This window comes from Sardina pilchardus, chromosome 15, assembly GCF_963854185.1.
Source record: "Sardina pilchardus chromosome 15, fSarPil1.1, whole genome shotgun sequence".
NCBI lineage: Eukaryota > Metazoa > Chordata > Actinopteri > Clupeiformes > Clupeidae > Sardina > Sardina pilchardus.
In genome coordinates this window covers 8,759,871-8,774,352 of record NC_085008.1, presented here as the reverse complement: position 1 = coordinate 8,774,352, position 14,482 = coordinate 8,759,871, and the positions used below count along the sequence as shown (strand labels likewise).

The window sequence follows — 14,482 nt, the reverse complement described above, 5'->3', positions numbered from 1 at the left end:
CACCTGCCTCTCCACACAGACACACACAGACACACACAGACACACACAGACAGACACAGGTAGTGCCCTAGTGATGTCTGTCAGTCCGTTTTGACAGGAGCTGACCAGCATCCCTCTTACCCCTGTCAGTGGCCTCAGCAGTCTCCTGGTTGGATACACGGGACTTTGTCAATTCAACTAAAGTTTGATACATACTGCTACTGGGCCCTGGGTACTGACTTGCAAACTGATGCATTTCAGCAATATCTTTGATGATGTTCAGCTGTGAGAGGTCTTATAAAATTTTCATGAGGTTTGTGAGCCAAAGCATAAAAACTACATAGATAATAGCCAAGACGGCTTGTGAGAATGACCGGTGTGGTCTGCACCACGGCTGGGCACATGATCATATATCAAGACCAGAGGGGCACTGAGAGAGTGCAGACCTCTGCCAAGGCCAAATGCTACTGTATATCTCGCAACGTTAGCAAAAGTGAGACAGGATTTGTCAAGCCGCCCCGTAACTCGAAGCTGCTCCAACATTTAATGGGTTCTTCCCGTGTCCGTGTTGCACCTTTGCACCAACTTTCCACTAAGATGAAAATCACCAGGTTTTGCACATTTTATGCATAGTCCTACAGACAGACAGACAGACAGACAGACAGACAGACAGACAGACAGACAGACAGACAGACAGACAGACAGACAGACAGACAGACAGACAGACAGACAGACAGACAGACAGACAGACAGACAGACAGACAGACAGACAGACAGACAGACAGACGAATTTCAGAACTAGGGATTTGTAAAGCATGCCTTTCAACACGGCAGAATTCTCAATAGTCAGTCTTTAAATACGCCCTCGGCGAGCTTCTCAAATACACTACACATGCAGCTTTTGCTATGTAGCGTTTGAAAATGCATTGCTGCTGAGACCTTTGACTTTAATGAGGCACTGAATCAGTGTAGAAACATGTTAATCGCTAACACCCACACCTTGGCCAAACCCTCCAATGGATTGTCTCCAGACGAGCGCTGTGTATTTGAATATACAGTAAGGCCGGCCCAGCCTTGTATGTTTTAATAGAGGTCCGACCGCTGCCCACATTAAGCAGGTGTCATGGTCTTAATGCATGCAGCACCACTGGGCACTGAAGGGCCACTGTGGGGGTTGAAGTCCTGCAGGAGTTCACAACTCCAGGAGGCCCCGAGATTTCATATGCAAGTAATTCTGCTGCTAATGTATTCATGTGATATGCATAGTCTGAGGGCGCTTTGACAAGACTTTCTTTTATATGGATGTGCTGATGTGCACTCGCGCTCTGCCTTTCCCTCTTGCCCTCATTCTCTCGCTCTCACTATCTCTCCCTTTGTTCTCTCTCACTTTCATTCGCTCTCCCTCGCTCTCTCTCTCTCTCTCCTATTTGCTCTCCGTGTATTGTGCCTCTTTCTTTCTGTGTTCTCTCTCTCTCTCTCTCCTTTCTGCATCTCTCTCTCTCTCTCTCTCTCTCTCTCTCTCTCCTTGTCTGACAGTGTCTTGTGCCCTTGGTCCACAGCACTACTTCCACTTGAGCAGTGAGCTGCCAGACTCCGACCTCTACCTCTACAACAAGCCTGGAGGCCAAGGAACCGGAGGAAAAGGTAACTGCTTTCTTTCTAAGGCCGTTTTCATTCTTTCATTTTTCTTTCTTTCTTTCTTTGTCTTCCAGCCTACGTAAGTGAACTACATATTCCTGTAACTCTCATCCGCTCTCCTCGGACATTCTTTTATGAACAAAAGAATGTTAGACATATACCGGTGCTCATCAAAAGAAACATATTTGCATATCTATCCACCCATCAAAGTAGAACAAGCCACCTGTCAAAATAGAACAAGAGGACCTGTCAACAAAAAGGGGGTTCCTATATTCTCTCACACAGACAGACACAGACACAGACACACACACAGAGAGAGACACAGATGCAGACACACACCCACGCTAACACCACCCCTACCTGTATGCCCCCACCTCCTCGTCTATCTCTGGTCTGCTCCCTGTGTCTCCCAGGTTGTGATTTGTTTCCCCACACCCTACATTACACGCCCTAAATCTCACTCGCCACCTGAAAGCTCCTCGGCTCCTCTATAATTAGACCCCACTCCTTGTTTACCTTCCTCGGGTAATTTACCGTCTCCTCCTCCTCCTCCTCCTCCTCTTCCTCCTCTTCCTCCTCTGCTCCCACCATCCCCACCTTCTCGTCTCTCCTCCTCCTCTTCTCCCCAACCCTCCATTTTCTCCTCTCCGGCCCCTGTTAGCACCGCAGACAGCAGTTTTTTTTATTTATTTTTTTATGTTGATTATTATTTTATTTTAAGCTGCTGATTTGGGGGAGAGTGAGGGATAAAGAGGGGAAAAAAAAGAGAGAGAGAGAGAGAGAGAGAGAGTGAGAGGGAAAGTAAGAGAGTCATCACCTTGGATGTGCTGACTGGTCACTTCTGTGTTTGCCGCCGCCCATATTAAAATGACCAGGCAGATGATGAAGCGCCGAGCGTTGCTAATAAACACTCAGCCCTTTCTGCACCTGTTGATGCACCTCGCCTGGCAGCAAAAAACACAGCCCCCCCCTACCAACACACACACACACACACACACACACACACACACACACACACACACAAACACACACACACCCCTCTCCCTGCTCTGGTGCTTCGTGTGCTGATGTGCTGTCAGTGTTTTTACAGCTTTGTTGAACACAGTCCCTGGGGTTAGCGGCAGCATGAAATAATGACCCGTCACTAACCACTCGTGGACGCTCCGCTCCGCTCCTCTCCCCTCATCTCATCTCCCCCCGTTATTATCAATACCTGTCAGGCGATTCACGACGGCTTAAATCTCCAATATAAGTGCGCGTCTTTAAACGTAAAACCCTTTAACGAGTCCCTCCTCATGGAGGAAACATCCCGGCCCTGCTATTAGCGCTAGGCTAATATTTATGTAGTTGATATCGCAGGGAGGTGCGGGACTCTTTAAGGTTCGGTTGGACGGCCTCTCCCTCTGGCTCCCGAGTCTGAACTGAGGGGGGTTCTAGTGTGTCATCTGTCTGTGTGTGTGTGTGTGTGTGTGTGTGTGTGTGTGTGTGTGTGTGTGTCTGTGTGCCTGTGTGTCCCCTTCTCAGACCTCCGCTTCATTCCTTCGTGAGGTCTAACGACCCACTAATTGCCAAGCCGGAGCATATCGCCCCCCACCCCCTTAACTCATTAATTTGAAGTGTCTCACAACAAGGCAGTGAAGTTATTTAATATCACTCGACCCGTCCCTGCCTGCCTGCCTACCTGCCTGCCTGCCCTCCTAGCATGGGGGTAATTGTGTCAGGTGCCGGCAAGTTTAAGTGTTCGCTGGCAGGGCTGCACAGTGCTTTGGGCTACCGCTGGGAGTGACACGCACACATACATACACACACACACACACACACACACACACACACACACACACACACACACACACACATACATACACACATACTTACACACACACACACAAACGCGGCCAGCTAATTGCCCAATCCTCCATTCTCAGGTAGTTGTCACATGAATCTTTTAGGGCTCCAAATTAGAGAATCTGCTAATTGAAATGTGTGAGGACACCTGTTTGTGTGTGTGTGTGTGTGTGTGTGTGTGTGTGTGTGTGTTTTTTTCTTAGCTCCTAAGTATGGGAGATGAGAATACGCTAATTTGGTATTGTATTTGGTGTCTGTTGTGTGTGATTAGGTCTCTAACTTAATTCAGGTTTGCTCATCCGTTGTCTAAATGAGCTTTGTCCTTTGTATTGGTGTTGAACAGGAAACATTATCTCCCCCCCCCCCCTTTGACTTCTCCTTGTGTTTGGTTGTGGTGAGAGAGAGGCGTCTGATGGAGAGGGCAGGATTTCTGTTAGTGTACTGAAAGTGCCCTAGATCCTTGGTGATAGGAAGACTATCCACTCCATGGTGGAAAGACACACACACACACACACACACACACACACACACATGCTCACTTTCTTTCAGTCTTGTTCTCTCTCTCTCTCTCTCTCTCTCTCTCTCTCTCTCTCTCTCTCTCTCTCTCTCTCTCTCTCTCTCTCTCTTTCTCTCTCTTACACACACACATACATACACACACACACACACACACACACACACACACACACACACACACACACACACACACACACACACACACACAGGCACATGCCCGCTCGCTCACTTGGCTCACATTCCATTCCAAGCCCACCATTTCTTCCCCACTACTTACCTTAGGAGGTGTGCATGTTGTGAAAAGTCAGTGTGTGTATTTTGTGTGTGTGTGTGTCTGTATGTTTGTGTATGTCCTTCCTCTCTTGCTCAATTGAACACCTCTGTTGTCTGTGGGTGTCTCTGTTGTTGTTTGTTGTTGTTGTTATTGTTGTTGACTCAGGTACCATGTCGGAGCTCGTACAGAATCTCTTCCCACCCTCCCAGTTTCAAGGTATCACCCTCCCCCCTCTGTACCCAACCTGAACTCAACCCCCCAGCCTCCCCTGCCTCAGCCTCCCCTCCACCACCTCCCCAGTCCCTACCCCTCCCCGATCGCCACTGCTGGGCTTTATTGGTTGTGCTACCAGCCTTCACAGAGCCTTTGCAGAGCTGCATTCATTTGATTTGACTTGTGGTTGTGGAGTGTCCTTCATTTGAAGCTCATCCTCCACCAGGCCCCTACCCACCCCCCCAAACCACAACGCCCGACCCAACCCAACCCAACCCCCAACCCCCCCTCCACCTGCATGACTTGGGCTTCTGAGCAGCATGCTGTTTGGAGTGTTTGTTTTCTATTCGCCTCCCTGATTTGCAACTGTGTCTGTCTGTAAAGTTTACGTCCTGCAGTTGGAAATAAGCTGGAAAAAAAGAACAGCAAAATCTGTTGCAGAAAGTTAATATTATACTTTTTATTCAAGATGATTGTTTTTCCTGAAAAAATATGACATGGTGGTACATTTCCAAGTCAAGGTGGTTAGATGATATGTTGTGTTGTAGGCCTGTCATGATGATTACATTACTGGCTTATCATTAATATGTAGAGATGTCCACAATAACTTTTGCAATGTTTTACACTCATGCCATTGGTTTTCAACATATTGCTTTTATATTTTTTGTCTAAAGCTGTGTCCTAAAATATAGCAAGGATTAACCTAAAGGCTTGAGTGTACATTTGCAAATACAGCCATGCTGTATAGTCATACAGTTGTGCCCATCAGTGTCTCCAAAGTATATACTCCTTTTGCTACTGAGACAGATCTGCAACAGCAAAAAGATGGATCACCCATTCACATTGGTTGAGTTATCTCTGCATCATGCAAATCTACAGCAAAAACTGATATATTTTGTGCAGGTCTTGATAGCTTTTTTCTCTACCCCTATCCTAAGCGGTTTACTTCTAAATAGCAATTACTGCCTAGTTTGAAATACCATGACTGGTAATCTAATTAGCTGTATTTGCTGATACATGGAATAAAAGAGCTCTTTGTTTAATCAGCCCATCTCCCGTAGTTGTAATCCCAGGGAGGAAACACTCAAATGAATATGTGCATGTACATGTCTCTGCCCTTTTCATGAAAGTGTCTACTAAAAGAATAATTAGCGTGGATAATATGGCTTCTCTTGACCAGGGCCAGGGGTCAAAAACTTGTATGCCCTCGCGCAGCCAGTAGTATCACAGATAGCCTATGCTTTTTCAGCAAGGCGATTTGACTAGCTTATTTTATCTGAATGATCACCGTCACGTCCAGTTGTCTGAGCAGGGTGCAAAAAAATACAGTCGCAGGTTTCACATCAGATGCCTTGTACTTGCATTTTGGTGTGATTAGCATAAAATGGTCTGAAATTGCAAGAATATTATTGACATCAATACCGATATATTGTCCAGCAAGAAATAGTTCTTGTGACAGGTCAGTGATTGTGTTTTTGGGAGTGCAAGAGTCAAGAACTCTGACTCTGACTCTGACTATGACTCTGACACTCGCATGTGCGTGTGTGTGTGTGTGTGTGCGCGCGTGTGTTAGAGCCAGAGTGAGTTTTTCCCCGTGTCAGTGGCCCGGTGTCTGTGTCGCTGCCCTCCTGGTCTCCTGCTGCTGCTCCGGGGGTCTCCATCTCCGGCGCTGTAATTGACCGATAGCCCCCGCGCCTGCACCGCACAGCACAGGCCTTGTCTTGGAGATCGAGACCTGTCAGCTCCCAATCCTGCTCCTTCCGTCCACTCCACACACACACACACACACACACACACGAGAGCATACACACACACAAGCGTACACACACATATGCACACACACACACACACACCCCGCAGCCTGCTCCCTGTACGGCTGCGGCCATTAAAGTGACGGCTGTAGCAATCAGCGGCCTCATTGCCCCCGGCCACCCCGCACGCGCCCGTCACGGCCAGCCTGTCAGGATAAGCCACTGTGGGACCGCACAGAGAGAGGGAGAGAGAGGGATGGAAGGATGGAGAGAGAGAGGGAGAGAGAGAGGGAGGGAGGGAAGGATGGAGATAGAGAGAGATGGAGAGAGAGATGGGGGGAGGGAGGGAAGGATGGAGAGGGAGGGAGGGAGGGAGGGAGAAAGGGGGGAGAAGAAGAGAAAGAGGAATGAAAGAAGGAGAGAAAGAAAGGAAGGACAGAGAGGAGAGGAGAGGAGAGAGAGAGACTGAGAGCAAGAGAGACCTTCTGTGTCCATTTCTGGGCACTTCAAAAAGCCGTCCAGAGCCAAGGGGTCACCCGGCCGGCTGTCACAGCCCATCACACACACACACACACACACACACACACACACACACACACACACACACAAACACACACACAAACTTCATTTGAGAAAAAATGGACGGTTTTGCATTTACTCATTAACCTAACTGATGGCCACACACACACACACACATACACAGACGCTGAGAGGCCAATGCACATGATAAGACCAGGGCAGACACACATACGCTGGCTACTGTTTCACATATACACACACACACAAACCCAAATACACACTCACACACATTCTTTTCTTAGACTCACACATGAGATTTCTGAGGCCCTGGCACACACACAGCGGCAGAAGAGAAGGGAGTTGTGGTCTCACCCCAAATGTTTTATGATCATAAACTCTCTCCCTTGCACACACACACACACGCACACACACTGAAACAACAGACCCCACGCACAGGCTGGTGGAGTCACGCTTGACATCTGGCCCTCTCTTGTGGACTTTCCTCTGCTCCGTGTGTGTGTGTGTGTGTGTGTGTGTGTGTGTGTGTGTGTGTGTGTGTGTGTGTGTGTGTGTGTGTGTTGACTTTGGTGGCGGCAGCTGCGGGTCGCTCTGGGTCGCTGTGGTGTGACTGAGCCGTGGCATCAGCGTTGGCTCCAGCGTCGGTGGCGGACGTGACGGAGTGACTGGTGTGTGATTCATGTTAAGTGACGCGCTGCCACGCATCCGTGTCTGGCCACGCTCCTCCTGGCAATAGCCATCCATCATGCAGGGCACACGTGTGTGTGTGTGTGTGTGTGTGTGTGTGTGTGTGTGTGTGTGTCTGTGTGTCTGTGTCTGTGTGTGTCTGTGTGTCTCTGCGCTTTGTGCTAAAGTCATGCTCAAATGTTCTAATGGCATGCACACAGAACATTACATTTCATCCATTGTAAGCTTTGTGACTGCATTTGATTGTGTATATATGTGCAAGCGTGTGCAAATATAAAACTGTGTGTGTGTGGGTGTTTGTGTGTGTGTGTGAGTATGTGTGCACATGTGTAACAGCTTCTGTGTGTGTGTGTGACTGTGCATGTGTAAGTGGTTGTGTATGTGAGTGAATATGTCTGTGGGAGTGGGAGTGTGTGTGTGTGTGTGTGTGTGTGTGTGTATGTGTGTGTCTGAGACTTTGCCATCAGTCAAGCGGTTTCGGTGTGGCTGTGTGTTTATGAGATGAGTTATTGAGGCGTGGTGGAGCATTGATTGTGAGAAGATTTGAAGGAATGCAATCACCGAATGACTTGCAATAGGCTGTGCGTTTTCTGCCTGATGATGTTCGACATTTTCATCAGAGAACCCTCCTAACAAAACAGGGAGAAAAAGCTGATGCATTTACTGACATAATGAAAGACCTCACAGCTACTTTTTCCTCCCACATCCCTGGTTTTTGGCATTGCATCTGAAAGCACAATCTGAGATGACTGTCACAGGATACAATTTATTTCCAATGACAACTTGGTTTGCACTTTTTGTTTCACTTGTAAATGGATATGGCATTGAGATTAAGGCATTTTATGGTTTTGAAGCACTACTTGGTTGACAGTAATGGGATGAGGCTTTGCTAGAGACATGCTATGATTTCCCCACTTTATAAGACTGACATGCTTACTTATGTCTGCATATAAATATGTTATCATAGATGTCATATGCATCAGCTATCTACTGATTTGATAATGCCATGTTGGTGCCATTGTTATGATCATACAGTAGGTCACAACTCTCTGTCGTTGCCATGGCTCTCTTAATTGTATAAGCATTACAGCTTAATTTCACATCTTTAAGTTGTCACTACAACATACAGTAGTGAGAGTTGACAGTCACATCAGTAGACAGTGGTTGCGATAAGTACCTGTTTTTGAAATCATTTGACATCTAAAGGCAAAAGGATGATATGACGATGCTGGTCTTATGAAGCAAGGTTGAAGTGTTACCTGATTTCCCTGCGTTCTGTTCCAGTGAATAAGAGATGACCTTGACTGATACATGACCTCTTGACCTATGAGCCTGTCTCTGTGCCCTCCCAGGTATCGCCTGCATTGCCCTGTCCTTTGTTGATGCGGAAGGGCGCCCCCTACAGGTTCCAGCACAGGATGGCACATCTCCCCTCAAAGGAGGAGACACCTCGACCATCTCGCTCGATCCTGACCAATTTGACCTGCTGACCACTGTGGTCAAGGTGGAGCCCTCCCACAGCCAAGTCCAAGGTGAGTTTCAGGGATCAACTAAAAACTAGGAGAAGGATTACACTGGCATATGTGGTCTTGATCTCTGATTTATTTGTGATATTGGTTTTAGTGCCAGCAATGTGGTTCCCTTCCTTAATTATGGAATGAATCCAACTTAGTTGACTTTAATAAACCCGTAAGTGGTTTTTGCTACAGTATGTATGTATGGATCCAGAATTAAGATGCATCATTGCAGATGTGTCTTATTGCAGAAATGGTGTCAGCTTTTTTCTTGACTTAGTTTCTATTGCACAGTTGTTTGAGCTAAGAACGGCAAGATGATTCTATTCCCATGACAAACATGTGTACCTGTATTGGGAGCTTCTTTGGATAATGATGTATCCATTTGGGCACTGTGCTCTTTCAGATAGCTTCGCTTAGGCCACTAATTTCTATCAATGCTAGTTTGTTTTGGACACTTCCTTAACTCCCAAGGAAATACTCTCCTAAGGAGGATCCAGTCAACAGTCCTGTTGGGGGACATGTAGTTGATTGACTGGATTAATCAACTTCCTTGATTTGTTTGGTCCCTCAGATGTTATGCTATAAAAGCATTAATGGTAGTTATTGGGAAATGTATTTGTAAAGTATGGCATACTTATTTCTAAACACATTACAGTGATATATTTAGATGCCAGCAAGATTAATAACCATTTTCCCTGTACTTTTAAAACACATTAAAATAGTATTAATCTTATTCTGTTGGCGCATCACACAGTCCACTGGGACTCTTCAGATTAATAAAGAAAAGTTTTGGCGCTAATTGGCAAACAGTGAAGCCATGTGCATCAGGGGGGATATTTCCCCAAAATAGCCTGAATTCTTGGGTAGACTCATTACAGGGGCCACTGGTGGGGTGTGTGTGGGGGGAGGTGGGGGTAATTAGTGCCCTACCTGTGCCGAGAGGTGCCCCTATGGGCCTCATTTCATCAGGAGAGAGGGGGAGGGGGATGGAGTCTGCTACTTCTGTTGTCTTGTGTTGCACTTTCTTACAAGTTTTCCCCGATTCCACATTTTCCCCTTCTTACTGTACGTGTCCTCATTTGCTCCTTCTCTCTCTTTCTGTCTATCTCTCTTTCTCTCTTTCTTTCTTTCGTTCTGTCTTTCTATCTCTTTCTTTTATCATTTTTATCCTTTCCTTCCTCTCTTCCTTCTTTCATTCTCTCTGCCTCTGTCTCCAGGTCCGTATGTGCGCGTGCGGTTCGACGTGTGGGAGCAGGGGAACGTCAGCCCCCTCCAGCTGACCGACAAGCTGCGCGGCGCCCTGCGCCATGCCCTCTGTGACGTGGTCATGGAGCTGCGGGTGCTGCCCAACCCCCTGTGCCAGGAGACGTTCTGCCTGCCTGCCAGCTCGCCCAGGGACGACGCCAACGGTGCGGAGCCTGCGGTGTCACCCGCAGAGTTTTAGCTGAAAACCGATTCTGTTGTCTCTTTTAACTCTCTCGTAACTTTTTTGTTATCGACGCTATGTTTTTATGCGCATGTTGCGAGGGATTCCACCTCACAGGGGCACAGAACATGTTTGAACATCGGGCCCTTAGTCTCCTCTAGAATTTCACGGACTTGTTTTTTTTAAACAGCACTGCATGCTCTCTGTCAGCTTGTCTCGGCACCACTAAACTTGCCTCAGGGTTTCTAGCAACTTGTTGAGGTGATGTTTCAATATGTTGGACACAGCCTGCTAGAAAAGCCTTGTATACCGGTTTACAAACAAGTCAGTGTCTAGACAAGATCTCTTTATTTCTCAGTGATCCACCCCCCTCCAGCATTTGGATTTTCCGCAGTGAGAAGGCTCTCTAACGCCCCACCTGTGTGTGTGTGTGTGTGCGTCCGGTCTCTCCCCCCCCAGTTATGCTGACTCTGCCCCAGACGGTCACTAAGGAGGTCAGGGAGGTGCGCGACAGCCCACGGCGCCTCAGCGGTACCCAGAGCCTGCGGAGCAGTCCCTCGCCCCTCACCCTCAACCCCCTCAACCCCCTCGCCAACACCCCCACGCCCACGCCCACCCCCAGCACGGGCACCAGCACGCCCGAGTCCACCACCCCCACCGGCAGGACCACCCGACGCAGCTTCTGGGAGATCCTGGTGAGTCCCTCATGACACTAGAACACCACGCTGTGGGGCAAATCACTGTGTTGTACTATGACAAATACAGACTTTTATTGAAGCCCTTTGTGCTAGAAAAGCATACGGTAATTTCCCGCATATTAGCCGCACTGTGTATAAGCCGCAGGACAGTGTTTTATGCAAGTTAAAAGAAACAAAACCATAATAACACCATATTAACTGCCCCCCTATATTAACCTCATAGTGGATTTTTTTTTTGGGAAAATCAATGTATAAGACGCGGCTTATAGTCGGAAAATTACGGTAGGCGTTACATAGTATCACATAAAACATTTAGTTGAAGTATTATTAAATAATTTGAAACATTTTGGTAACCCAGACATACCATCATAATGGTCTCAGACGCTGCTGGAGACATTTAGCATGGAGAGGATGTGTGTGTGTGTGGTGGAGGTGAGGGTGTTGAGAACGCCTCATTAGAGCCAAATTGGTCTCATTAATTAGCTCTGTCAGCAGTATTTCCTCTTTCGGATAACTTCATCAGCAGGTCAGACCCAATCCCGGCCCTTTTCAGGCGCTGGAGCCAAGTGCTTATGGAGGAGATAAGTGATGAAATGATCATTCCACCATGCTGGCAGATCGCCTTTCACCACAACACGCACTCTCTCTTTCTCTCTGTCTCTTTCTCTTTCTCTCTGTCTCTTTCTTTCTTTCTTTCTCTCTCTCTCTCTCTCTCTCTCTCTCTCTCTCTTTCTCTCTCCCTCTCTCTGCCTGTGCTCCCTTCCTCTCTGTCTATCTGTCTCTGTCTCTCTCTCTGATAGAGCAAACCGGACTCGTCGGAGCTGAGCAGCCCAAAGACGACGGACGACATCATGCCGGAGCGGGGGGAGGACACTCGGGCCGGCCGGCGCCGTCACAAGACGGAGATGGTCAAGCAGCAGTGGAGCCAGGAGCGCAACATGGCCGTGGAGTTGGAACAGGCCCAGAGGTTTGACACAACCGCACCGACCGCCCACACACACGCACAGGACCGAACCCACAAACCACCCACATACTGTACAAACGCACAGTTGGTCTCCAACGAAATCAGATCAAAACGCTGCATGTTTTGTTTCACATCTCAGTTTTTCTTTTCATTGAAATGCTTTTCCAATGTATAACAGCAAATTAAAACTCTTAAGTAGTACATGCAGCTAATGATGTTATTAGCAAACTAAATTGATCATTTAACTGTGATAAGTGTTCAAAACATTGTTATATAAAACTCAAAGTAAGGATGATTAAAAGTATCACTGATGAGTTGTTAGCAGTGACTGGAGATTCTGTCTCATTGTTGATCTGTATATGTGCTGTGTGCGTGTGTTATTTAAAAGTGGTCCTGATGCTGAGCTCTGTGTAACTGTTCCACCCCCCCCCAGGAGACACGTGGTGCAGCTGGAGGAGGGGGATGTGGGGACGCTGCACCCCATGTACCAGCTGACCTATCAGCCCTGGGTCATGTTCATGGCTAAGCTGGGTGAGTTCTGCTGCCTCTGCTGCTCCACCATGGGCAGTAGCCAGCACTGGTCACTGCGCATGGTCCTCCTCTCAGCTCCCATAAGCTTAATGACCTCGTGCTTAATGGGCCTCTTTATGGCCTCCTCTTATACATTTGATGCACTGCTATACTGCATGGTCAATGTGCCAGCAAAGTCAGTGGAGTTCATTCCTCCTCTTTTGGATTTGCTTCTCTCCTCTCACACACTCCTCGCTCCCCTCCTCCCTCGTCTTTTTCTCCCTCTCTCATTGGTCTCTCAGGCTGTCCGTCAATCCAGCAGTGCACGGCTGAGATCAGCTCTCACTTCCTGCTGCCCTCCATCCTGACGGAGATCGCCGGCTTGGTCAGCTCTCTGGCCAGCGACACGGTCGTGAAGGTTTTCGAGAGAACAAGGTAGCCAGCCCGCCAGCTGGTGTCTCATCTCTCCCTGTTGGAAAACAACACCTTCAGAATAGAGAACAGCTCGTAGAATAGAGTTCTCCTGTATCGTAAATTGTCAACAGAGTAGATATCATCAGAATCTTAATGTCATGGAACAGAACGCTCCACAATATATTTGTCTCCTTTTAAAGTTTTAATTAAAAGCTTGAACCATCTCTTATCACTTAGTGTGCTAGATGAGAATATGTGTCTTGTAAATGACCAACTGCGCCGAGAAGTAATAAGAGTTTGTTTTGTTTATCTGTTTGTGTGCGGTGTCTGTAGTTGTCCCCAGGGAGACATCTTTGTTCCCCTGCCTCACATCCAGCACAGTAGCCAGACACCTGCGTCTTCCAGGAGCTTCTTGCTCATTGGACGGAATTTCCACCAATGGCATTGCAGCACAGAGCTACAAGTCTCCTTCCAGGGTGAGTGCCACTGAATCCCACCCACGATGTGCTACAGTATTTGCTTTTGATGCTGTTAAAGTAGTCCAATATCCTCTCTTTGATGCCAGATTTCACTGTGATTGTGTTTGCTTTAGAGAAATGGCCCACCTGTCGCTGTGGTCACAATCACATCCAAAAGTACTAAATTATGAAGCGATTTATAAATACTTAATCAGCTGACCACACACACACAAACACAAACATATGTTTCATATTTCTATAGCTCTGGACTCTGTGGTCAACAGTATGGCATGCTTTGCTAACCATTTTGCAACATAAGGCACTAATGATTTGGCAACTATTTTATTTACAGCATTAATTCATTCTAATTCATTTATAGTACTAAGACCTTTTAACATTAGTTATTAATTTCCCTCCATACTAAAAGCTACTTGTATTACAGACTAAAACTGCACCATCATCCTCTAAGCTTTTGATATTAGCTTTTGATTTAAGCCAGTTAAGAGCAGAGTAAATGAGCACAAAGTGATAGTATCCGATTCCCACTGCTATCTGCTGCCATGCTTGCTCTATGTCGTCTTCTTGATTTGCTCTTCTAACAGATCTGTTTATCTTCTGGCTAGAATATCTTGTTCTCTCTATCTGTGCCTGGCGTTAGCTGTGTGTGTGTGTGTGTGTATGTGTGTGAAGGAGAGACAGAGATGTGTGTATTTGAGTTATTTGAGTGAGTGAGTGAGTGAGTGAGTGAGTGAGTGAGTGAGTGAGTGTGTGTGTGTGTGTGTGTGTGTGTGTGTGTGTGTGTGTGTGTGTGTGTGTGTGTGTGTGTGTGTGTGTGTGTGTGTGTGTGTGTGTGTGTGTGTGTGTGTGTGTGTGTGTGTGTGTGTGTGTGTGTGTGTGTGTGTGTGTGTGTGTGTGTGTGTGTGTGTGTGTGTGTGTGTGTGTGTGTGTGTCCGAAAGAGAGACAGAGATGTGTGTATGTGAGTTATTTGAGTGTGAATTTGTCTGTGAGTCTGCCTGTGTGTATGTGTCTTTCTACTTCTGTGTGTGTGCATGTA

General features: G+C 47.2%; 1 protein-coding gene across 1 annotated transcript in view; it reads left to right on the top strand.

Moving 5' to 3' along the window:
• szt2 (SZT2 subunit of KICSTOR complex) overlaps positions 1 to 14,482 on the top strand; it is a 114,601-nt gene that overhangs the window by 50,368 nt on the left and 49,751 nt on the right. The window contains exons 50-57 of the mRNA XM_062556676.1: positions 1,539 to 1,623; positions 8,793 to 8,972; positions 10,175 to 10,366; positions 10,843 to 11,078; positions 11,882 to 12,048; positions 12,479 to 12,576; positions 12,858 to 12,990; positions 13,303 to 13,445. Of these exons, the coding sequence (XP_062412660.1) occupies positions 1,539 to 1,623; positions 8,793 to 8,972; positions 10,175 to 10,366; positions 10,843 to 11,078; positions 11,882 to 12,048; positions 12,479 to 12,576; positions 12,858 to 12,990; positions 13,303 to 13,445 (1,234 nt within the window). The remainder of the gene's footprint in view (positions 1 to 1,538; positions 1,624 to 8,792; positions 8,973 to 10,174; positions 10,367 to 10,842; positions 11,079 to 11,881; positions 12,049 to 12,478; positions 12,577 to 12,857; positions 12,991 to 13,302; positions 13,446 to 14,482) is intronic.